The sequence below is a fragment of the Orussus abietinus genome, unplaced genomic scaffold (genome assembly GCF_000612105.2).
Source record: "Orussus abietinus isolate OABI.00-Male unplaced genomic scaffold, Oabi_2.0 scaffold48, whole genome shotgun sequence".
Lineage (NCBI taxonomy): Eukaryota > Metazoa > Arthropoda > Insecta > Hymenoptera > Orussidae > Orussus > Orussus abietinus.
The window spans coordinates 237,943-264,455 of record NW_019394242.1 but is presented as its reverse complement, the minus strand read 5'-3'; the positions used below and the strand labels follow the sequence as shown (position 1 = coordinate 264,455).

Sequence of the window (26,513 nt, the reverse complement as noted above, 5' to 3'; positions counted from 1 at the left end):
TATTGCACGAAATAATCCGCCACCTAATAATTACATCCCCTAATATATTATTATTATATATATCATTATACATTATAATTAAATAACATAGTCAAATCATTCGTTTGTATAATACGCGTGAAAATCTGATATTTCAATTAAAACATGCCATTATGAACAAACGATACGAAATAAAATGTCTATGTCTTACCAATGGAAAGCAAAAGTCTGAAGTAATAATTGTTGAGGGTGCGTGAACCCTAGTTAACAGTATGAATATTTATACAGATGGTTTGAAATACGTTACGATACATATATTCACAATACATTATCTACTTTTGAAGCGAATGTCAAAAATGTATAATCTAATAACTCACATTTCTATTTTATCATATATATTTTCGGAAAATTGTGATAACCAGTTTGAGGAGGTCGTACTCTTGCTTTTTTGCTCACTTGACAATTTTGACATGAATAGATGGAACGGATAATTGATATGCAGAACTTGGATGAAATCGATAAATATTAATTGTCAAGAAAAGAATGTGAGTATATTAAAAAGCTGTATTCATTCCGTAGAGAAAATTCGTACAACGTCACCGTACCTTTTCATTTAAATGCTTACTTCAATCAACAGAACGTCATTTAAACAAACACAAGGAGAATGCATTTGATAATAAGTTCTGACCCTTCAACACGACATTTCAAAATTAATGTCCACGTCAAAATCGCCTTAAAATACCAATAAATTAATCTAAGGCAAATCGAAAATGTAACAGTTACCCGGGGAACGTCAAAATTTACATATTAGAATCAGTGATGCAGCAAATCTCATTACACAAACGGAACGTCAAGATAAAGAATATCCAGACTTAACCTTCGGAAATGCAGCGCAGAAATCGTAAACAACGAATTGCAATTACCAGCAACAATTTTTTTCAAGATGAATTCCCAGTAAAGAGGAAAATAAAGTTGTACGCAAGAACTTCTTGCAAGTCTGAATTAAGCTATTACACCTCGCTAATGACCAGACCGCCCCAGTATTAATTCAAAATATGTGATATGATCGTCATTGTACGACTTGTGGACCTGAATAGCAAATCCCTGAATAGCAAACACGTGCAATAATTTAAGTACGTGAGTGGTATAATGCGTTTCCTTATATGTGCTCTTTACCCCTTTCCTGGGTCCCCACGTGGCGGATGTTAAAAATACTTGTACATTTAACATCTACAATGTAAATTAGACAACGATACCATTCGTGCCCACTTCCTTGCAGTCGCATAAATCCGCAGGAGTTGAAGAAACTCGAAACAACTTCCACATCCGAGGTCGCAGATATTTAACATTCAGCATGAATATGCGACATAATTGCTGCAAATATTGGGCGGAGGAAAAGCGGAAAGCTCAGAAGAAGGACAAAAGGGAAAAGAAAAAGGGCGACGAGGAAGCCAAGTTTCCCTGCGAAGAAACTAACCCGAGGGTCGAGAAAAGATCGAAATGCAAGAAACGCAAGAAGAAATGGAATAAAAAATGTTCGGACGATGTTACGATAGATACAGATCACATAATCCCTAGAATTGTACCTCCTGTAGATGTCAGAACAAAGTACATGTATCCGCGTCATGTCAATTGCTGTTTGGAACAGACGGAAGAGCCTTGCGAAGAGAAAATAAAGAAGAAGAAACCTTGTGCTAAAGAGAGGACTGTGAAACGTAAAGTGGACCTTTTTATTGTTGTATATAAGCTCAAATATAGAAATATTAAGAAATTAAGGGAATATATACACCTAGATGTCAAAACGAATTTGAAAATCGCATGTTAGAATAATACATACTCAAATGCTGTTAAGGAAGTCATTTTGTTACGGTTTATTCCCACTTAAACGTCATTTAATTATTTTATAAGCGGTAGCTTACATGTAATCAGTATTTTTTTTTTCTTTCTCAGATAAGAAAATAAAGCGAACCAAGAATCAGGGCAAGGCTGGAAGTTCCGGAAAGGCTAAAGATCAGACGCAAGAAAAACAGGCAGAAAGTGGTGAAGGGCCAGACGTTTCAAAAGAGATCGAAGGAAATGTGGAACAGGATGAAGAAATTAAAAACTCGGAGAAAAAACAGATTAAACGCAGGAAACCGAATTTCTGGTGTAACAAGGTGATCAAGAAGAAGAAACAGGAAGGCGCGGTAGAAGAAAAATACAAGGACGAAACATGCGCGTCGATTTGCTCTTTCGACAGTGAAATATGTCTTGCAGGTAATATTCGCGTTATCGCACGGTAACTGCATTAAAAACTGCAAATCATGAAACTAGTTACTAATTGCACTATCGTTAAAGTCGAGAGAGTTCAATTTTATAGCATGCGCGATGTGTTTATCGTAGTAACCGATTATGCGAACGTTATGTCCTTTTATGATGATCGATAAATTAATTCCGTCAGATTCATGTAAATGAATGACTTAACAATAAAAATGAATGGTAATGCCGAAACATTAAAATAAATCTTGATATATAATTTGTTCATTTAATAGGTTTAACCCTAACGAAGAAAGAAATGAAAAAAATTGAAGAAAACCGCCATCGCGTTCGTCCTCATCTAGAAACTGGAAAAAAGGGAACTGATAATCTGGAAAGTGCTGAGGAATCAGGCGATAAAGTTGCTTTGGAAACTGAAGAGGAAAAGGATGAACTCAAAAAAGCTGACGATGAAAATGCGTAATTGATAAGAAGAAAATCAAAGCAGGCTACAGAAATCGTTTTAAATAATAATGGATGTGGAATACTTTAAGGAAAGAAGCAATCAAATAAAACGAAATTGAGTAATTACAAAGACGGAATTTAAAGACAATAAATACGAAGGCACAAATAAACTAGGAGATATAGGAAACGTGTGACTAAGCCAACATGAAGACCAAAATGACGCCCAAGCAACGTGAAACGCAACCGCAAAGAATTCTTTTTCATAAAAATATTTCAACAATAAGGAAAATGGTACTTATAAAGTCATAAGGAAATAATCAGAAAATGTATTTAACGAAGAGTTAATAATAGAGATAAATATCAAAATAAATGCCGCATCACTGTGTCTACGATAGACTGAAGGTTTTCTTATGGAAAGAGTGAAAGAGAAAACAAAGAAAAGCAGTAATGACAAATCTAAAAGAATCAGAAGTATTTAATAATCCGAGCAGAACCGAAGTCGAGGAATAGACTGCAAATATCCATGAAACCACCAAAAAAACGAGATCAATCTGACCACCAACGCGGAATCCTGCAACGTAGGAAGCCGATGACGACGCCGCCGTATAATAAGACAAAATGGACATCGGAAATTTCGGCAATTCGGGAGAAAGGAAGGATAGCGGGGAAAAAAACGGCGAAGAAGTTGATGTCGACTAATCGTTGACCTTACTGCGGAGAAGAGAGAGATGGGGGACATAAAACTGCTAATTACATCGATCCAAAGCCGCATTACTCGGTGACGTCGCAGTCCGTTCCGCGGAACCGAGCTTCTAGATTGCTTTTTTTTCGAAATCCTCCCATCGCAAGTACAAAGTTCGGCTTGTGTGAATCTGAACCGGTTTCTGCGCCGACTGCAGGTTCTTGTATCATTTCAAGGCTAAGTCCTAACCCCGAGGAGACTCGTCGGGTCTCCGATTCGCAACGAGATCCTGCGACAGGATCTAACGAACGATCTCAAAGGCTCGTGGGGAACACGAGGAGTCGATAAAATGGAGACCGAAAATAAAACATTTCGTTTCGGGTTATTTTCCATGCCCGGTAATAAAAGTCTCGGCGTCATCGACCATTCCGCAAATTCTCTTGTCTATTATAATTGACGCTCTAGGGATTTAGTGCGAGTCCCGAATAAATGCTTCCCCTCTGAAACGAATCGGACAGATGGTTTCTTAGTATTTTATAATAATCTTGACGTATTACGTAAGAATAAATGTATTTCTGAACAGCTGACTTAAAGGGAAGATATATTGGGTGATGGTATTCTTTTTATTCGTTGTGTGAAATTAAATTCCCGATGCTACATGAACCGTCCACTGGCCAAATCGATTTACTCCACAAAAAAAGCCGAGATAATGGATGAATATAAAAAGTTAAGTATCATTCAAGCACTTTGATACTAAAATTCAACAAAATCCTTATGTGGTGTTAATCAGTTTGACCTGTGGAAGGCTTATATAAAGCTATGCTATTATGTCTTAGATGACAAAAATGATATTGTAAAATAAATACCCTTATATATTGTATATACAATATACAAAACAAGAGATAACATCAAAACTTAAAATTTCCACGAAGTATAATTGCATATTTATTGAAACCGCCGTTTCATCACATTACAGCGATATAGTTTAATTGCATTAAAATGACATAATATTGATACGGTTCATAATTATAAATGTCAAATATTAATACTTTATCAATACATATAAATCAAGAAATATTTTCTATATATTATTTATAGTCATAATCCCGAGGCCAAATACTGGTGACCAACTCTGTCCCAAATCAAGTTTTCTCAGTTTGGAATAACCAAAAGTGAAACTCCGGATCCTAATAAACAGTAAATAGCTCGACTCTCGTTTTGCGATATTCCTTGATAATCAATGTCTTAACAAACTTTATGGTCAACTGGCCTCTACCAAAAAATGGGGTTACACACTTTTTCTCTATGATGGGGTACCTCTTATCATTGACACAGGATCGCTCTTAGTGTGTTGAGAATCTACCCCCAGACCCAAATAGATAATAGGCCGTCCGCGCGCATGTAAAGTCCTTATCATTTTACTGAGATATGTCGAGTTTTATCGAAGTATATGTCTAACGAGAGTCTTTCGTAAATCCGTAACGTCCGACCGATCCGTTCAGTGGGTGCATCGTTCTTGACCGAATCGCTCGATTCCGGGCTGCGATTTCACCATTGAAATCGTCGTTTAATTTGAAATTTTAATTCGACTCCTGTTTGCATTTAACAAATGAGTGTCGCGTTCGCGTAAGGAACTTGTCGGACCTCTTCGTACAAGTAACATGACTCTGAAGATGTTCTACTGCCCAAGGATCTCCATCAGTAAGTGGTACTTCTAGCATTTCTCGGCAATGTTGAGATCCCATATTTAAACAAATATTTAATAAGGAAACGAAATAACAATAATGGAAGGTTCCAAAATCAGTCTAAAAAATTGGTACAGAGATATTAAGTGATGTCTTGATAAACACATGAATGAAATTGTGATACAGATACACCAAGTACAGGAAACAAAGTGCTGAACTCCCGAATTTTTACTTTATTTTGAATTAGACAAGGGTCGAATACCTGGAAAATAAAACAATCGGCTAAATCAGTATATCAGAGAATGATAAGACTATTGGAATACATTTCAGTTATCACGTTGATGAATGGAAACTGGTACGAAGTAAAGAAGTACCAAATAATTGATTGGTAGATGCGAAACATCGTAAGTCTAGTGAAAAGTATTAATCATTTTTCATGAGATTCATTGCCTTTCCAAAAAAAACAATTTTGTAAAAGTGTTGATAATTTGTCAGTCTGATACTTCTTAATTAAGATACATATAAAGTACCTACTTCCAGATATAAGATACTACCAAAGCGTATGAAAGAATAAATCCTTTTCGGACTTATGAAGACCGCTCCGGTACTTCTCGATCGGTGCTAAAGATACTTCTTGCATCTTGTTGTAAACTTATTCTTAAAAATACACTCGTAAGTGATTGTAAAATTTAGTCATTTAAAAAATTGTAACAGTATGTTATAAAACCATATTTTTATTTAAAAGTGTATAATAAATGTGTATCGATTCACTTTTAAGATACTAAACTCATAATTTTAGTACAACCTTATATACTACAAATGCGTGAATTTTATGAATATTATTTAAAGATATTTCAGTTAAATGTGCTCAATTTTTTAGTTTAGCTACATTTTTATAAGTCTGTGAGAGCTGAATATAATCTATCAATTTAACGTTTTCGAATAATTTAGATTTCTATACAGATTATCTAGACTTCTATAATATATGTACTGAAATTTTGGCGTGAAAAAGATTTACATATATATATTCACGGGATATTTCTATTATGCATACCATAGATAATGTAAGTTTTCTATACTCATGTCCTAATTTGTACGTATACTATAAGTATATTATACTTCATACGGTGCCTGGTAATACATAATAATTTACACAGTGGTTAAAAATCATGATGTATGGTCCCCAGCCAAAGAGGAAGTAAATAAGAAATCAGAGTATGGACGAAATTAACAGTTTTATCAAGTTGGAATTTTAATATAAACATTAAGTATCTATGAAAAATGTTAGGTTACATGAGGTGCCTTTTTATTTTTCTTAACGTATTTTTAATGATATGATTAACCTTTGGTAGACGTCTACTAGAGCTATTATATATTTTGTACGCTTCAAGAAATAAGTAGATATTTGTAGATATATAATTTTCATCTATAATAGACATAGATATTTATATATATCCCTTAGATATTTTTTTAGGTGGATGATAGACAATATACATTTGCTATACCTATAGACTTAATTTAGATGATTAATTTACGTATATTCCACTGCATGGGTTGCCTGGGAACATTCATACATGTTGCGTTCTGCATTGACGTCTGTTATAAACTCTGGACATTCTTTTACAAGACAGACGAATGATATTGATGAAGCAGTTTTAAGTGATTGAAATAAAATTCTTATTAACTACGCCGCATGTCTAGCTCGTGTGTTAAGTTAAATAACCAATGCTCATGCACTCGCGTCACTGTCGAAGTGTTAATTAAGGAGCGATCTCAACGTTTCGTATGTCATTAAAAATTATGCGAGCTACTAAGGTCACCATATATTGCATAATTCTTCTTTCTGTCTTACTGCGATACGAAAACTCGTGGATGAAGCTTACCAAAGGCAATAGCATTTCCATTTTTCTACATTTGATCCGAACGTTCTATTTTTTCTTTAATTTCCTAATTCCCTACATTACCAAGTTTACACATGACTTGAAGCATTATAACTATGCTATAAAAAATCAATTATTGGGGCGTGAATCGATGAAAGACAAAATAGCGTTTTTTTCTTGTGCTTCGTTTTAAGAAATGTTACGAATCGATTTTTTTTATTTTCAGTGCTTAGTAAAGAAATGTTGTTATTGACAAATTGCAGGCACTCCCAAGGATGAGAAGAGCTGTGAGAAAGAAGTCCAGAAGAAGTACGACTCAGACGTGTACCACGTCTCGAAAGGAATCGGGGATATTATACTTTTCAACGAGCCGACTCTGCCATTGCAGCCATCATCTAAAAGTAACTATGGAATATCAACCCTGGAATATCCCATTAGACATATATGGACCTATCAACGACAAGGAGGAACTGGGGTGCGGAATATTTTTCCAGCAATGCTGATGGCGAGATCGATATCTCTCATTTCTGGTATAGTAAATAGTTTCGAATCTTTTTTCAAGTGCCAATTTCTCTGGACTCCACACTGTGGTATGTATACTTTACTCACATTTGTACTAATCCTTATCGTAGTTTCCGAAGCATCTTCTTCTACCCGGTACATTAATTTATCTTAAGCATATTTATTGATTTTTGTATCCAAGACTCAATACAAAATTACTCATAAATCATACATAATTTCAAAGAACATCTTGATAAACAATCTGGGAATTTTCACTAACATAGTCTAATCATTAAATTACATTCCGGTCGATATCAGTTAGAAATTAACGTAAACGATATGAAACAACTCATTATTTGAGATAAGAACAATGAGATCGCCTCTCTCTATATATATATTAATGACTTCATTATTGTATATATACATAAGATACAACTGCTGAAAGTCCTAAATTTTATCTTTCCATAGTGTCAATAGTAGTGACACATGCAAACAGTGTGAAGCTTCTCCACCCATATAAACGAAATTATATTCATATGTTTAATGATTTATTTAGTGAAGATATTTGATTGCTTGCACTTACTCGCGTTACTTACAATTGAAGCTTAAATTACGTGTGTATTTCTTGTTTCTATATTTTTTATACAAGCGATCTCCGGCGGGTACATATGTACAGCAATCGACATTACTCGCAACCGTGACAAACCGAATATTGACGTGATTATGTGAACTTGCGTCATTTGAAATGAATACGAGTTGTCGCCGCGTGCAGACCTTAATGTATTATCATCGTAATGATCGCGCGAATTTATCCAATATGAGTTTCATCCCCGACTGTTTATTATTCGAACCGCTCTTTTTAATGAGCTGCAATCTTGGAAATTCCATCTCTAGCAGGTGACTCGCGAAAGGCTAGTTTCTTTCAGCGTTGCAAAGCAGAAACTCGGAGTCAACGTTTCGACAGGTATCGATGATAAGAGATACCGCAAACAATTATGCAAGGAAATTTGTTTTTCGACCGATGCTCCAATATTCACAATATATGTATACAAACGACATGCAACTCTCCCCACTTTCGATAACCCTTGCGGCGAGCTTTCTTATGTTGCGACAATTCGGCGCGTGATTACATTGTTGTAAACATGAAAATACTGTTGTTGCGATAAGACGTCTAATTGGACTGACACCAATCGCAATTAATTCTGTTCAACCATGTCCAAACGTTTTCATGACTTTACGCGGACTGTTCGCAATAACATGAAATTACAGATGACGTTGGAAATCCGAACTTTATAAAAACAGAAAAATAAACGCGTATCTAATTCTACCGTCTAAGCACTTCTTAAATGACACCTTCGATCTGTGCCAGGGAAAGAGGACTCTAATTCACGAATCGAAAAAAAAAAGAACAGATTCTTTTTCCACGGAAAAACCTCGCAATCTTCCAACGTGTAATATGATTAGCTGACATCTCTACGCCGTAGATAAAAATTCACAAAAAGTGATTAATAATATAGCCACTAGGAATCTAAGACCCACTCCGTTATTCGTGAGGCAATTAATCATTCGACAAAAAACTGAAATATGCGCAGATTGACGTTTGCGTCCAAGTCTAATCTGCAAAATGATATAAACGTTGGCATTCTCTCCTTAAAATTCTCCTGACAGTATTTATCATTTATGTGGAATAAGTTTACGAGATTAATACCGCATTACTCACCAGATGGTGCATGGATTTAATTTATACTTAATATCTTTATCAACCTGATTAATCATTATCGTACCACAGCGATTTTATCGGTATAACAATCACTAATGTATATCAAAATGTAATTCAATTCCATTGACTAAATATTGCTTGATTAAGAATTTCCATGGAAGAATTTCAATAAATTCCCCAGTAAGTAATTCCACGTATTGGTGATTTTTGACAATATTTCCACAGGATATCAATCGCGCTGCGGTTTGTTACCGCAACAGAAAATATGCCGGTTTTATTGTGGCTGCATACAAGCACGGTATCATGTGTTGAGGTTATATTCAGGATTCCCTTATAATTGTGAGATCTTGTACATCCAGATGCTATTTGTCGTCGGGAATTCCACCATTGACGTCACGAGCCCCCGAGGTAAAAGAGAGCTTTGCAATTTCCAATAGCGGCAAACCCGTATATAGCACATGAATATATTACCGGGTGGCTTACAAAGTATATAAAGAGATCGATCGTCGATAGCCAGTCACCGTTATTTCCCTTCAAAGGAAATAGCCATATTTATCGGTAATCGCACGCGTCTACGTATTTTTAAATAGATTAATCCGGAGCTCCTCAAATATATTCCTGACGTTTCATTTTATCCTTTGATAGACGATTCCGGGAAATCTTTGCGATCAGGAAAATTCCATAATCAACAGAAGTTGTAAAAAGTTTCATTACCCAACAACAGAAAATACATAACGTTGATCTTATTTATATTCATACCTAGCCAAAAAAGCTGTAGTACCTGAAAGTCAAGCTATACATACCCGATAACCACGTGTATTGTTTAGCATAGTGAATGGAGACTATGACCATAACTCAGTGATAACGAGTATTTTTTCAACCAAAATTGAGTCACTGCAATTTTACACTATCCTGAACAATATATGTTAATCTCTGATTTGCACGATTTTTATTTTTAAGTGTTGCGGTTTTTTCGCGACCAGTGTATTCTGTACTTACGTTTCATTTCATCATTTGATAGATGATTACAGGAATTCTTTACGATCAAACAGTTCTCTAACCGACAGAATTTCCACAAAATTCCTTTACCCTTAACGTGCACTTGCGTTAAATGCGTTTTAATAAAAGTAAGTTTAAAAGAGAATGGAAAGGTACACGAAAGATTTGCTGATGAGCCTGGGTTATTTAATGTTTAATCGAGAATATAAGGTAATAATATTTGAAATTATTTAAAAATGTAGAGTTGTTGATGAAAATTTGTGTAGAAAATTCCTGATTTATCTTTGCGATATACATGACTCTGGTTCTGTTCCATTATTTTTATAAATGTTAAATGATGTTTATTTTAAATTTTCCTTAAAACATAAAATAAATCAGACCGATAAGAAAATATTCCCTATACCTTTTCATTCTCTTTTAAACACACTTTGATTAGAAGACATTTCACAGCCTACTAACCCCCTTAAGTAACGTTACTCCCGTTTATACATTTATATGCAGAATTCAATACAAGATCCCCATTGGTCCACCAGAAAAATCTTCCTAAATGCATACATATTTTCTACACCAGGACCTAAAGGAAATATTCCTAATTTCCCCCTCCGGAGCCTCAAGGACCATACACTCTTACACCTCTTTTCCATCTTCATTCTTGGTCCACATCTGAAAATAGTCCAAAAATAACTTAACTTTCTATCAAGCGAAAATGGGGCTGCGTCCCAAATTCGGACGCCGCACTAGTTTGCACGAGTTTCGAAACTCAAGAACACGTGGTCCATCATCGATTTGCAATTTCGTGATGAACCTCGTAACAGCATTAATCTTTATTTGCGTCATGAGCTTCTTCCATGTATTCGTTACAAGTATCGGACGTCTTTGGGATAAGGCGTAATTATTAATCGACAGCTAACAATTCGACATTACTTTATCTTGGCTTTCGATAATTCCTTTTCAATGACACGTCTCCAACTCCGATACCATGCCCGAAAACGACTAATGCAAAAATCGCTGTTATGTTTTCTTGCAAATCCGTAACTGACATCCATTGCATGCGTGCGCACGTCACAGGGCGGCGCATTTGTAGATTTGCAAAAAGAGACTCTAAGGATCGTGACATATCGTTTGTTATTCTTTTGACAGACGTGCCACTGTACACTAAAGCTGGACCAAACGTGACCAAGACGTATTGATGTATCGAGAAAGTGTAAAGCCGGGTCGGGGACGTGAGAAATGCAACTGTAGATTGATAGGCTTATCGGCCCTATCGGCGCGACCGTGACTTTAATCGAAGAGGGATGGACAAAATATTATCTTATTAATATTCTCCCTTCCGTCCCTTCTTTCAGTAAAATATTAATCTTTTTATTAGTCTTCATGTCGAATAATTAATATTGGTAACAGGTGTATACGATTCGATACTTATTAACTTAACCTATGAGGTGCTTGACAAATATGATAACTTCTTTAAGATCTAACAAGATATGAATTTTATAAGATATTAATCTTTTTGGTCTAACTTTGACAAGTACAAGGAACTGGTTATCTTTTAGTTAAAAGACGTAAGATCACAATCTTGTTATTTAGCATAACTGATGCAAATTAAGCAATTTCTTGTGTGTTTATACGACACGATACAAAGTTATCGATTGTGGGTTATCAACTTAATGGCTCGTCAAGCGTTTTCCTCGTGTGATAAATTTTAAAATAAGTGCAAAAAATATAACACTTTTCCCCGGTATTAAGGAGATTTTTATCGGAGAGCAAATAACATGGATTCACGTGAAGTAACGTTAAAAATGATTAAGGATTTATAACGCGGTATTTTTAATGGTTGATAAAATTAGTGGAATCTAATAATAATAGTGCGTAAGGAATTTAGGAGGTCTGCCGATGTCAAGATCGGATGAAACGCAAAAAGAAAGGTAAATCCAAGGGCTCTACCGCACATCCTTAGCAAGGACGGTGAGTGAAAAGATCCAGAGATCGAAGACCCTAGACATGGTCTCGACAATCGATTTCATTAAAGAATAATTTACAAAATAACTATAATATTCATTCCATTCTGCGTGATTAGTATAGACGAGATTTAGAAAACTTACAAATTTTAAAGTCGCAAAGGAAAGTGGAAAATCAAGAACTACCATTACCTACATCCTTAGCAAGGATGGTATGTGGAATGATCCACGAACAAAACTCCAAAATATTCTCTTGACGATTGATTTCATCAAATTATACCGTAAAAACTGACTATTCTATTAAACACCGAACTAAAATAAGAAGAACTTTTTAACAAGGGATTCAGACGGTGCGGCCTGCCGATTTTAAGCTCGAATCGACCGCAAAGAGAAAGGTATAACCATGAGTTACCACTACCCACAACCTTAGCGAATATGGCGCGCGGAAAGTTCCAGGGTCCAAAGGACTTAGACGTTCTCTTCGCCACTCATTTTGTTAAATAATGACTTAAAAGATTCTTAAATCACGCGTTAAACGTCACAAGAAACAGGTATAATTATCGTTGAAAAGATTTAGACAGATTTTAAGTTGCAATCCAAGGCAAAAAGGAAGATTAACCATAAACAATCATTAGTACACTTTTAGCAAAAATGGCGCGCGGAAAGTTATAGGAACCAAACAACTGAAACATTCTTTTGATCACTACTTTTATTAAATAATAACTTAAGAGATTAATAAATTACTCTTTAAATACGACAAAAAGCGCGTGTAATTTTCGTGCATGTAGTTTAGATGATCTATAGATTTTAAGCTTGAATCTCAAAGACAATAAAAAAAAGTCATAACCAAAAGCGCAATTGCATCCTTATCAAAGCTGGCGTACAGAAAATTCTAGAAACAATAAACTGAAAAATTCTGTTTCTAATTTGATTAAATAATAGCGTAAAGGATTACTGCGTTTTTCCTTAAGCGCAACGAAATGATGTGCAATTTTTATACAAGAGATGTAAACGGCCTACTGAATTTTAGTCCGAATCAAAGGTTACGGACCAAGCACAAGGAAAAAGGTATGCCTAACCAAGGAATATATAATTAAAAAGGAAGACGTGTGGGGAGGTCCTGAGATCGAAAAGCTGAGACATCCACTCGATGGGCAATTTCCGCGTGCGTGATCGCGATCGCGAAGCTTCTTATATAGTCAAAAGTTGCGTTGGCAAAAAAGTGTCCCGATTATATGAAATCATGACGTGCATATCGACCGAAGTCCTTCCCCTTCAACTGACAATTACGCCTCGCTAGTCTGCCACTTAAAGGTTTTTTTCGAAAAATTCGCAAATGATGGATTTCCTTTCCCTCGAGAAAACCTGATTACTCGGATTACGACCTGCACCTCCCCGGTGTAAATGAATTTCGCCTTCTAAGTGAGTGTTCGCAATGTATCACATCTTTGGAGGTAAACGTGTTCTACTTCACCTACTACATTAACTTCCCGAAGGCCGCACGCCACCATAGGAAATTCTAAAAACCCCTGTGCCCGTGCATACCCTCGTTATCAGTCGCCATGAATGCACTTTGATGTAACGATAAGTGTTATTCGTTCACCGATATCTTCAAGAACGCTTTTATAAATTGTAAGGTACACCCATTGTATGAAAATTGCCGTTAATTGCACAAGTTCCATTAGCTATCACGAAAAATCTGCCATGGGTATCTGTATACACGTACCTATGTGCACATATGTATAAAGCTTCTTTAACCGTGATTAAATCGCGATGTCTACTCTCGAAGCATCATCATCGGTATCTTCCGCCAATTAATGACTCTTTCCAAACGTCATTTACGAGTAAGAGGAGCTGGTGATTAATAATACGCTTTTAGTAAGAAGCAATTTTGAGGGGCAATTTTTATTCACCTTTCAATACCCATACGTCCTTCGACCACTAACGTTAATAAACGGAATTAGTTTATATCAAAGTATCCTGAACATTTATATAAATTCCTCATTTAAATAAATTTTTTTTTTCTAATTCCGCAAGGAATACATATCCAATTCTTGCCAGAATAAATCATTTTGCAGTTTAAAATATCCTGATTCGGATAGATATCCATTGATTTCGATTTTTTTTATGCAGTTTAGACTCTTGCAGGAATATATCCACGTAACCTTTTTCATCGTAACCGCTCGGCGCCGTGATAATTAGTCGTGATAAAGGTATTCCGCAATACGCAAAATATTCAGGCTCAGGAATTTCGCAACATGGATGCCCGAGTTAAATTGGAACAATGCCTTTGCCCAGCGGTACGATACGAGGTTGAAACGATGTCGGAACAAACTTAAAGTTCAACGTCCCGCTTGTGTTTTATCTGACCTTATCATCTGACTTCTTTATTGTGACCCATTTTAGTTTATACGTTTGCAATACTTCATCGCGTATGCTAATTTCTTACGGAGATGCGATCGCGTTCGGCGGAGGAGATTGATGCGTCTTTCGAAAACAAATCCCGTAAACGCTTCTGCTAATGTCATTTCGATAGCTTAACTTGGCAAGTACATTGAGCGTTTACCAAATTAAGAAAAAAAGAAAATCGATTTCTTGACCTTCAGGCCTCGATGGATTAAAGTGGCAAAAGTCATCACCATTTTATATTTACTAATTATATACCGAGGCCGAACATTAATTAGTGATCCTTCGTTTCAGAAAACACAATCACTTAACACTTTCGGCGTAGTTACAAACAAAGTTCTTAGGCCTTCTTATTGAAGCTCGATTGCTTGCTTGCTTGATGCTTGAAGCTTGATTGAAGTGAAGCATTTGTTCTATAAAATACACTTTTTAAAGGAAATTGCAAGATGTAAAAAAGCTAAACGATTTAAATGTGCATAAAATATCATGCTGCGCACTTTGCGAATAAGATTTTTAAATAATTGGCGGTACAAATGGTTTTCTTTATTAGTTGTCTCAATGCAAAATATTCGCATTCGAGGAAAAATAAAGTAGATGTGCGATTATCTTAACGCCTTTCAAATCGGAGCAATTACACGAAAATATGAAAATAAGTTCCGATACATCCAACATTACTATGTAATTGACATTAACTCGCTTCGGAGTACGTTTGCGTTTGTAATTAGCAGGTCTAACCTGACCCGATCTTTCATTCATATCCGGCAAAGAAAATCAACTCTTATCAAAAGAATATGTAATATATTCTTCGGTGCGCATGAGATACATACTTACAATTAGTACACGTATTGCTCATTCGACATCCTTCGGGCACTGTACTACACCTCAATTTAAAATATCACATCTAGCGCAAATTTGACAGCTCAAAAACATATTTCTTTTAAATCCAACAAATTTCGAAATTATGTACTTAAAATAATTAAACTCATAATTTGACTGAACTCTACGTGACGGATTTTTATTTAGATTGTAAATTACACCTTAATGCGATGAACTAATAAATTCTAAAATGTACAAAAAAGTTATTATCCATAATGATTACGATACGCGACATAAATTATTATCTGTGAAGGGAATACTTTCTGAAAAACCTACTTTAGATGGATCATAAATATTTTCTTGCCGCCAGATACATTCAAGATTCGCGAAAAAGTGTACAACTGTAAGCAGTGTTACGAAGCATGAAACTTTGTCAAAGACTTATTTCTCAAGCATGACTTCGATGCCTTGGATAAGGTTCACCTTGCCCTGCTTGCACGTAAGAAACAGGTCCTAATGAGGCTCATCGTGAATGGCTAGGCAGGTGAAGGATACATTCTTAAATCGTGAATTCATTCAATTTCTGCTGATTACACTCGATCGATTAGCATTCGCGAAGAATTTCAGAATTCATTTTTAGAAGAAATCGCAAGGTCGTCTCGTTCAACGGTAGCTTAATAAGTTTCATCAATGACAGCAGACATCTATCAATTAATTCATTATAAGTACAGTTTAATCGTATCAGTAAAAAATCACACATTAAGATTAATTCGCACTTTTATTACCACGATACGTGAGATATGATGTCCGGGACAATGAGACGCGTATACCATTACAAAATTTTTGCATCACAGATACCTCGAGTTAGACATTTTTCTATTTGCCATAGGTGACTTTTTTTACCGCGGTTTTTATTCACACGTCCACAGGCATTGATGGAAGATAAGTTTCCACTGTTTTTTTAATCTGCAAGAAATATCATTCAATACATTGAAACAAAACACAAAAGTGCGGAGTGTCCAACTCGCCTACGTAATTTGATCTTTGACGTACATTGCTGGTACGAAGAATCGCCATGTAATGTACATTTCTGATGACAACAATTCTTCGGTGTGATAACCTCATTGTCGTTATGCCGCGTTACACATATGGAAAAATGGGTTTTTTTTTATTAATGAACATATTTATCAGTGCAGGTATTTAGAGAATTTGGTTTTATCCTGGAATAACCGACTTCGAAGTTTTCTCACTCGTTAAAAGATTGGAATTACCATTTCGGTATGGAATTTTCAGTTTTACAATGCCTATGTTAATACGGCTCCTTCATTTCATGACTTCCTAATATATTCAAATAAACACACTTTTTCACCAACTTGTATATCACTTTTGGTTTACTGATTAAGGTATTAGCCACTTCACATCAATTATTATATTTGTAAGAACTATAAAGTTAACTATAGAGAAATACAATGAATTGAAAAGTACAATAAATTTCGCTTGAAAACACCCATTGTAGGATCTTATATCCGTCGTATTTAAACAATTTGTACCTACAGATTGAGCGGAAATCACTTCTGATTGGTGTCGATTATTCGAATGATTAGAATTACAACAATCTGCACACGACATCCTCTACCACTGTTAGAAGTAATACCCATAAATGCAAAGCTTCGTCGTGAATCATCCGCTTAATTGTAATTTATGGCCATGGGTGTTATGTGCGAGCTTAGAAACCTGCCTACATCTTCCTGTGAAGCTTCAATTCATTTCGAGAGAAATTCTGAGCGATAAAAATTAAGCTAGAATTTAGAAACGAAGCATTCCAATAAAAAAGTTCCTTTTAATTAATTCTTGACAAAAATCTGATTAGCCTTGTCGAATACCAATTCCGGCGGTAAAATGCAGACACTTCTATTATTTTTTATTTTTTTAATCATGAAACTGGATTCTTTCAGAATTTTCTTTAATTGAGCAACTTGTTAACCTTTCCGCGCCCCAGCGTTGGAAATATCCGACGTTTGCGAAAGAATTAAAGATTTTACGTAAACTATGAGCGTATTATTTCTTTTGGACAAATGTTAATCAATCCTGTCAGTCGATTACTTGTCACTATTAAGTGCATTTGCTGAACAATCAATAAAAGATCAAATCACTTATATTGCCTCAATAATCAGCACTTAATATTTAACCAGTTTCCGTAATGATCTTTAGAATTATTGATAGGTGAATCAGTAGCTAACTTGGAGAATCTGCTGCCAAGGTTGCTTTTAAATTCCTGTTATATATTCTTTGTATTGGCTTATTTTTAGTCGGTCATTCCACGTGTTATTACACTTTTAGCTGCTATCCTGGCGCATAAATATTTTTGAATATCTCTAGTTCGAGTCACTGTTATCTCTGAAAAGTATAGATTCATCTGATTGAGTTTTTCATTATTTTGCTACCAAGCCGGCACTTTACCTTTGATTTGATTTCTTTATTGTTATTACCTGCACTTGTTCGTTCAGATAGGGAATTAACAACTAAAAAAAATTCTAGGTAATTGTTTATTCTTGTTAATGACATTGATAAGACGCAAATGACTGTTGGCACTTAGTATTAAATAGAGTTTCGAAGCCAACATTTTACCTCCTAATTACGAAGTCAAAATCAGAGTTAAATTCCGGTTTACTCAAATCTGTCAACATTGAAAAGTAAAATGCTAGATATGAGCTTAAAGGTCTTGAGATTTAAAAAAAAAATTTGTTAATTTGTTTGCGACATTCTCTTTGAAAGTAGTTCAATTTCGGTATCAGACTTCTTACAATTAGTTTTAATGCGCAATAGTAAGTGGTATGGAGAGTACTTGTAAATGTACTTTTAAACGGATCTGGTAAATGGTACGACTGGAAATTATGTATTACAATCATCCACCACTCTCAGAGGTATGAAGGCAAACAGGCAAATTTAATGATACTGCGAAACCTGATTAAGGACAACCGCGTCTACTTAAACGAATAAAAAGTAAATTCATTTCGACGGAAATACCGATCGTTAGTAATTCCCTTCCCCACAGTAAACAATTCGCCGAAGAATGAGACGTTACTCGTTATTCATCACAGAAGTAGGAAGGAGTTTAATGGAAAAAAACAAATGTTACATTCTCTCGAAACAAGTATACAATTTTAGTAATCCTGTACTTCTTCCGCAAATTCTTCCTCTTTTTCCTTGATTATAAACTTCCTTCATTAAAAACCTGTACTTTAACCTTGGGTTGTGGCCAAAATTTGACAGATGAACGAAAAACAGTTTTATTATTATTAGACAAATCTGTCAGCAACGGAAACGCGTATACGAAATGTGAGCAGAGTTAAGAAAATGTATCTTTATCCCTTTGGATTAAATTGATTGGAACCACGTTCAAAAGAAAGAGTCAATTTTTTCACTAATTCAATTCTATCGTTGACACGATTGACACGATAGTTTCGAAGAATTAAAAATGTGTTTCTGACTCTTGCCCCTGTCGTGTCACAAACTATAATTGAACATCTTGAAAAAATATCCCGTTTCATTAAAACGATGATACCTCACGTTGAATAAAAAGTATTAAAACATACATATTTCGGCCTGGAGATGATGAATTACAAGGACAGATTTGCGGCTCAGTCTGCTTTTATTTTTTAAGGAAAATGATTTGCATTCGCTGATCTTAAATTACTCCGAGGAAATTCCGACAAGTTTTATGTATTCGGTATGACAACCCCTACTAAGTTAAGCAAGCGTCTCAATGAACAGAAAAACAATACGTGATGCTATAAAAGCTTCCAAAATTATCATATTCTGCGCAGCGAAAATTCTCCCTAAACTCTCCCTAAACACGTCCAGTCAATTTAATCAATTCAAGACGTTCTTCTGTTCCGCTTTGCTGCATAGCAATAGCAATGTCCTCTGATAATTACCGGCACTTATTGACAAGTACTTGTTTTCTTCTACTCCGTTTCATAGTGTTTCTTGCATACTTTCCAACCGGATGAGAATAACAAAATACAATGAAAAGTAGCTCCAAAAATAACGCCATTTGACACGTTCGACACTTCTGCTTGAAACTTGGCCACCCACTTTACAAATTCCAGACGCCATACGTCTTCCTGGACCGAATTTCTTTTCTTTTCCACTTGGTCCACATATATCCTCAATATACGGATCCAAGGGTTCTCTGCCGACTTCCGTAAAAGTATTTAACCGTACACGGACCTTGGCAGGAAACAGGTTCTGGATACACAAACGTCTCTTAATCGAAGTCTGCTACTTTCTGCATTTCAACGAGAACAATGTCGAGGACCGTAAATTTGCAATGAAAAGGCATTTTCATGCTATCCGCCTAGTCATCCTACGTTAACGGGTTCTACGAGATTGACATGGCCAACGGTGAACGGTCGGAATCGTGATGGTCCAGATGAGAGATAGCCAAAACCCGTAACAGTCAAAGACCAAGGATGATTGTACACTTTTTACATTTCCCACCTGCGATGCCTACATTACGAACAATGTATAATGGGGGGAAGTCAAGTTGCAAAAAACAAAAATCGCAAATATCGCAGAACGGTCGGAATCGTGATGGTCCAGATGAGAGCTCCCGTAACAGTCAAAGACCGTAAGACAAAACCCGTAACAGTCAAAGATCAAGGATGATTATACACTTTTTACATTTCCCACCTGTGATGCTTACGTCATGAACAATGTATAATAGCTGGAACTCAAGTTGCAAAAAACAAAAATCGCAATTATCGCAGAACGATCGGAATGGTGATGGACCAGGTGAGAGATAGCCAAAACCCGTAACAATCAAAGACCAAGGTTGATTCTACACTTTTTACGTTTCCCATCTGCGATGCCTACGTCATGAACAATGTATAATGGTTGGAACCCAAGTTGCAAAAAACAAAAATCGCAATTATCGCAGAACCTCTGATACGACGGAACATTAATTGCTTTCGTCACAAGAGCAAGGACAGAAATGAATACCAATCACTACATAGTCGATCCGTCGACTTGGAGCGCGAAAGAGGTAAATTAGAGTTCGATTAAGAGTTTCGATCACGGTAGCTGGGATGAACTGTATGACTTCGAAGTCTCGAACTTCCAGGAATATATAATTCCATCGTTAATAACATCCAGGAAAACTGTTGTTTTCGCCCCCGATACAGAACTTCCTCGCAATATTTCGTTTCCGACGCTCCCCGAAGACGGATTCATGGTGGGGAGAATTACAAACTCGATGTGTCACCTTTGTGCACCGATGTTGAAACCCTTGAAGATAAAAACTGGACCTCGGAATTTTTAATCCCCATCTTCTGGAATAATTTTCCGAGCGTGCAGTGCTTTTCTGCGACTCCGTTGCATTTTAATATCTCATTAATAGTACATTGTATACCAAGGAGACCTTGCGATACGAGTCCCCACTCAGGATTTCTAGTATTAATGGTACCAGATTCCAACCGGAGCGAAGCAGCGATCCTAAGAGACCAGCCCAGAGGATGCGACCATCGGTGGTCGTCGACATTAAGACCCAACCACCGCGACCACGGCCAAATCGGTCGATCGACCACACGTTGATTAGCCCAAAACTATATGACGTCAGATGATAACCAACGTATTCCCAGAATCCCAGTTTCGACTTTGGGTTTCCACGGACCATGGAATCCCACCGTCCGCTCTTGTCGCGTGTTCGAGATAGTCATCCTCTGACGACACCCGGGGAATCGCCACCGAAAGGACAGAAATCTCAGCGTCGGCAAGAACGATCGCTGCTTTTTTTAAGGAGATTCCGCGAGTCGGGGAGCCGCGTTGCGCATCTCGGCACGAGTGGGACGATGGTCGCGGTTGACCATTGGTCAGAGATCCACATGCGAGCGCCACTTCCACCTGGGCCAGGCGGCGAAGGTGGGGCCCTGGTCTCAGGGGATATTTTCCAAAGGCGGACAATCATTTCCATCACTTTGGCACGGTATCGCATGCGGTTCGCACGGGGCTTGACCCACGACGGGCGAGGTTGACATCGATCGAGCGAGAACGATCAAAGTGACAACCGAACAACCTGAGAGAAGTCGCGCCGCTTTGAGAGAAGCCACGCATCCGAGTCAAGGCGAATTTCTGCAAAGCCGGCATTCTCGCCAGAGATCGGTAAACGAGTCGTTCGGCGAGGTCCTGCGAGTTTTTCCAAGTGGAAAAAGAGCTCGGCTCGCGAGACGGCGTCTTTGGTCGCTATCGTGGACTGATACCGGCCCCATGCTTCGGACATGGAAGGAGGCTTGATCGATGTCGCGGTCGATGTCTACGGCGCTTTTCTCGTTGCCGGTTGCCGTTTACTTTCGGTGCGAGTTTCCTTCCCATTCGCGTAGTCGGTAGAAAACGCGAAAACTCAACGACGAGCACGCGAGACCCGAAAAAGTGCTGGCGAGCTTTTCTTTCGCGCGAGTCGTCGGACGTTGAGAGAGGTAGAAGGTGAAGTTCACTCGGCGATCCGCGTCCTGAAGTGCAAGGACTTGAACTTTATTTCAACGATCATTTTCTCTGGAAGCCCGTGAGAGGACTTCTTAGTGCAGTGCAATCATGAAGGATGTTATCAACATTTGGAACCGACTCGTCGGACAGAGGTACGCCTCTGTGAGCACCGAACACAACCCCAACCCAATTTCGTCGAACGAGGCCGAGAATCATGCCGCTTCCACCTGCGCGAAAAACTCAAGAAGAAAGTCATCCGTAGTGGTCAATCAATTTTTTAATGCTGCGCTGACTGTCAACACCGATGGACGATCCCGATGTCGATGGCCGAAGAGTAAGTCGATGCCACCCCAGTATGTCCGACTCGAACTCGAATTTCATCCTTTTTCACAAATCGCTCGCATAGATCCTTTCCTGCAATTTGTTGAAAGAAATGATCTCTGATGAGTCTAACCATCGAATTCGACGTCAAATTTTACCCTTTTCTTCATTTGGTTGGATGCATTATTGGGAAGGCACAGAAATGAACTGGCTCGGTTTACGGTCAATTTTTAAATTCGATTTGTTACTTCTACCAGGACGGAAATTACAAGTGTACCGAGACAAAGAAAGGAAACATAAAGTGCGTTTATTGTTAGCAGCTCTGTCCCGCCAAATTGGTCATGTCGCCCCTACATTCATTAACTTCGGAAACGGTGCCTTTCATGCGCACTAATTAACAGTAATCGGACAAATTTCATTTCACTAAATTACTCAGGAATGCCTGTGAGGTGGATAAAGGAAGATCTCGTTTCACGTTCCATCGAGCCGCCACTTTTTGCATTCATTCTTAAAATCTCAAGGCTAAGATGACACGAGAAAGAACTTTAAATTCCACGAGATGGAAAAACGGGTGAAACTAATTATTTAAGATTGACTCCCCACTAGGTAGCTAGGTACGAGAAGAAAAAGTAACCAGGAGTTGCAAGGCATTGCACAAATAAGGAGCATCGAAACGAGTCACTTTTCAAATCCCTCTTATTCATTTTAACATCCCCCCAATGTTCATAACAAAATAACTAACTTGACAATCCCACTAATTATTCATCTTTTTCGTTTCTTTCATACACGGATTTAAAATCATAAAAGCAGAAACAGGTCCAATTGACACGTTTACTGCCACGGTGGTCACCAGAGAACGGCTTTGCACCGTGATAAAGATAAAATATGAAGGTCGATTAATTGCTGATTAATAGTTCACCGCTCGAATGAATTACATGTATATGAATAGGTTTCCTAAGTATATTAAATACATTATACAATACATTAACGGTTTAAAGCCAACTCCCTTGACTGCATCTGTGCCATTTAACGAGTCTCGGAAATTTCGTTGGCACAACAGTAAGTACCTATAGTAACAACACACCAGAAAGAATTATCTCACTGAGCATTTCCTCACAGAGAATTCCCTCCGTCCAGATGATATCATTGTCGGTATGAATGCCACGTTCATTGATTAATCATAAACGCGGAATGATTCGCAGTGTCATTCAAAGCAGGAAGACGCACACCGACCCGCGCCATGTACAGAGATATGTCGGAAGAAGACCGGTCGTTATCACGAAGGTTTTGCGGACGCAAAACCCGCGATCGGCAATTTCCATGATACGCAGCCGTGGAATCGAATATGAAAATATATTAAAATAATTGCAGAGGTGTCACACGCTTGACGGCGTCCAACTGTCACGATTATTGATCGAAAGAAAAAACCTGCGTCACTAACGAATGGAACTTTTTTTTCTTAATCAAATCGTAATGACCGATTAAAATACAGAATGCATAGCGTGCACGCCGCAGGGCCTGTTTATCTTTTTTCCTATTCTTTTTACTTATCATTCGTTCCGTATTGCAGGCCAAATGTATGACGCTCGTATCGATACTACGAGCGATAGATAATGATGATGTTTCTCGTGGCAACTATTCTAAAAATGGCCGAAACATCTATTACGAATTCTCTTCATTCCCAAACGCTCTGGCGAGTTCATTAAACGTGAAAAATAAAACCACTCGAGTCTTCGTCGTTATCGAGCTGATTGGCAATAATGCAAAATGTGATTAGTATGTATATAAACTGTCAATTAGACTCTCATTAAAACACGAGCGAATATTTATGCTAAGACAGTTTTTCTTCGCCAAGTTGTTCGAGCACTTTTACTGCGATTTTTGTCATGCCTGCGATAATGAGCTGCATTTATGTGACATTATTCATTCTAAATCTAGCGAGGAAAGAAACAGGTCGGGTGAACTTTATTAATCCTTAGGTCAATGACCAAAAATTGTTTCGTCGTTTAATAACCGGGTGTCCATCGCAGAAGTTTCGTATGCTAAATGCATAAGATTTTTTGTGCCCTTCTATTCTCAAATTTTTAAATACCACAATTCATGCATCAATCTTTTTTAGTTTACAGTAATGTTGGGCATGTTTAGCATCCAGCAATAAAAGAAACTTTTCATGTACAGCCATTAGTAAGAGGTGCTATCTCGTTAATCAACTCGACTTCCTCATTACTTTCCGCGCATGACATCTCAGTTTTGCAGATGCGTTAACACTTAGCATCTATCTACATTAAAGCCTTTGTGTTACCAATTTATCTCAGCACATTCGCTAGTAAACTTCTACATTTTTCATGAGATCAGAATATGATACCCGGGTACTTGGTTCTTAAACAACCGTATAGACGACTTTGATAACAAATACTTTTAAACTATGTTAGTTATAATAAATGTTTTATTGCATGAAATCATTAAAACGAAGCCCAAGAAAAAACTTACGGTGGCATTTTTCAATATCTGTTCAAGAAATATGAAAAATTGACATACAAGCAAAAGGATACCCAGTCATTGATATAAGAGTTAATGCAAATTATAGCCTAAGCTAGATAATCATTCATCATTTCCGTCTCTAAATACGCAATCGCGTATCTTCATATTTCCGCATTAGAGGTATTATACTTTGCATACATATCCGTTAGTGTAAATGATATCCAGGCTTTCGAACATTGCCCTTTATCCAGATAAAGAGCGAAAACCATAACGATTGAGACTTTAACATTCGTAACTCTGTTATACAGCTAAACTACATTCATGATGATAATTACTAAAATATTACAAATGTTCGTAATAATTAGGCCTTAATCAGGCAATGTTATTAATACACTCCTAACTATATTTCCAATAGTTCTTCCTTGACAGAGTAAAATAATGAATAAATAATTTTATTATAAATTCACCAATGCATCATCTATTTCTGCCTACCTATTAAATAAAAACCGGCTGTTTTTTTCTGAAATAATGATGTCCTATCCTATTTTTCTTCTCATCGTTTGTAATGTCGAAAGTGTTCACTTGCCTCTTGTCCGAAAGGCAATTAACGATCGTAACGCGCAACGTTAAACGAGATACCTTTTGCAACGCTTCGGAGAACACATCACAAATCTGCCCCCATTTTTCAGTGAACGTAACAACACCTGGAGACAATTGTTGACGTTAAAAAATGTTCAATAGGCTCCAGTCCCCTCGATCAACTAGCTCCATTATCAATGGTACATAAGAACCTGGTAAATTCATTGGACATTCGTTAATACCGTGTTTCAGTCAAATATTGTGACGTATCAGAAACTGGGAAAATTTTGTTCTCGTCAGGTGTGATAATTGTAGCGGTACATTATAGTCAAATGTGGTCCCTACGTTAATCGGGGCTTTATTGTTGGCGAACCTCCCAACGATGAAATTGTGAAACAAGCGGTGACACTACGGTCTGATACGTGCAGCCTTTCAATGTAAAATAATCCATAAAATTAGCGACACCATAACGGTCGACGTAATCGAATGCAACCGACATACTAAGCACAATTGCCGCCTTTTTCGCGCACTTACACGATCCAAGGGACCCATTTTACCAGACCATTCTGTAAGCTCGACCGAATCAGCCGAGCCTGGAAGGTCCAGTCGACACTGACCATCGGAACGACGACCAACGTGAATGTCAATGCCTCCTTAAAATCGGCAGAGCCTTGAAAGAGCCCATTTAGCAATGCCCAAATAGGCACGTAACATACAATGAGCACATAAATTCATTGCGGAAGTTTCGAGTGAATCCGGGGAAAAAAGTAACGTCGTATGACTCCGCAATTAGCATCTGATGTCGGTATGACTCGTATTCAAATTTCCCCATCGAACCGGTCCTCGAATGCCAGCTTTATACGACTTTAATGCGGCAAATCTTTAAAGTGGAAAAGGAACGACCCGAGGAACAATCTAATTAGAGAAGAGGAGATGCTTCATTTGTCCGCGTTAGGTGCAATTATAAGCAACAAAGTGCACCTGCTGGAAGGTGGAATAGATGCACGGTGCACATTTATGGGAGCAAATACCTGGCTGGTAGTAACGTTTACCATGATGCTGGGGAATTCAGTAACCTCGCTGGAGAAATCGCTCAACCGCTTAGAATTTACTCCCGTAAAGCCCTCCCGTTTTACGACTACAATACTTCCTAGTAATGCCTTTTATTTTTCCCCGTGCAGAAATATCTGGTCCATGGTAATGACTCCTCTTAGGCATCACCGAGAACTGGTGAACAGGAGCATCGAAACGATTGGCAGTTTCTGGAGAATCTTTTCCTTCTTTTTTTTTTTTACCTCGTGTATAGCTGGCACCAACATTTACGTA

The 26,513-nt window shown here is 37.3% G+C and overlaps 2 protein-coding genes across 3 annotated transcripts in view; both read left to right on the top strand.

Annotated features, from left to right (window-relative positions):
• Positions 1-1,333: 1,333 nt before the first annotated feature.
• Positions 1,334-3,531, top strand: LOC105694640. The gene is made up of 3 exons (XM_012415507.2): positions 1,334-1,694; positions 1,930-2,235; positions 2,511-3,531. Exons 1-3 carry the CDS (start codon positions 1,334-1,336, stop codon positions 2,696-2,698), a joined length of 855 nt encoding a protein of 284 aa, XP_012270930.1. The 3' UTR covers positions 2,699-3,531.
• Positions 3,532-4,851: 1,320 nt separating this feature from the next.
• LOC105694678 (scavenger receptor class B member 1) overlaps positions 4,852-26,513 on the top strand; it is a 50,288-nt gene continuing 28,626 nt past the window's right edge. Inside the window, exons 1-2 of one of the 2 annotated variants that reach the window (XM_012415555.2) lie at positions 4,852-5,062; positions 7,190-7,327. In XM_012415555.2, the coding sequence (XP_012270978.1) occupies positions 5,023-5,062; positions 7,190-7,327 (178 nt within the window). In that variant the 5' untranslated portion in view covers positions 4,852-5,022. Of the gene's footprint in view, positions 5,063-7,189; positions 7,328-11,324; positions 22,141-26,513 lie in introns of those variants that run through there. The other variant, XM_012415554.2, reaches the window with a different exon arrangement.

Bases quoted from the DNA above. Each gene is read 5' to 3' on its own strand.
- LOC105694640 (XM_012415507.2), top strand. From the start codon at position 1,334: ATGAATATGCGACATAATTGCTGCAAATATTGGGCGGAGGAAAAGCGG. The intron at 1,695-1,929 runs GTAAAGTGGACC...TTTCTTTCTCAG, and splicing joins TAAAGAGAGGACTGTGAAAC to ATAAGAAAATAAAGCGAACC. The intron at 2,236-2,510 runs GTAATATTCGCG...TTCATTTAATAG, and splicing joins CAGTGAAATATGTCTTGCAG to GTTTAACCCTAACGAAGAAA.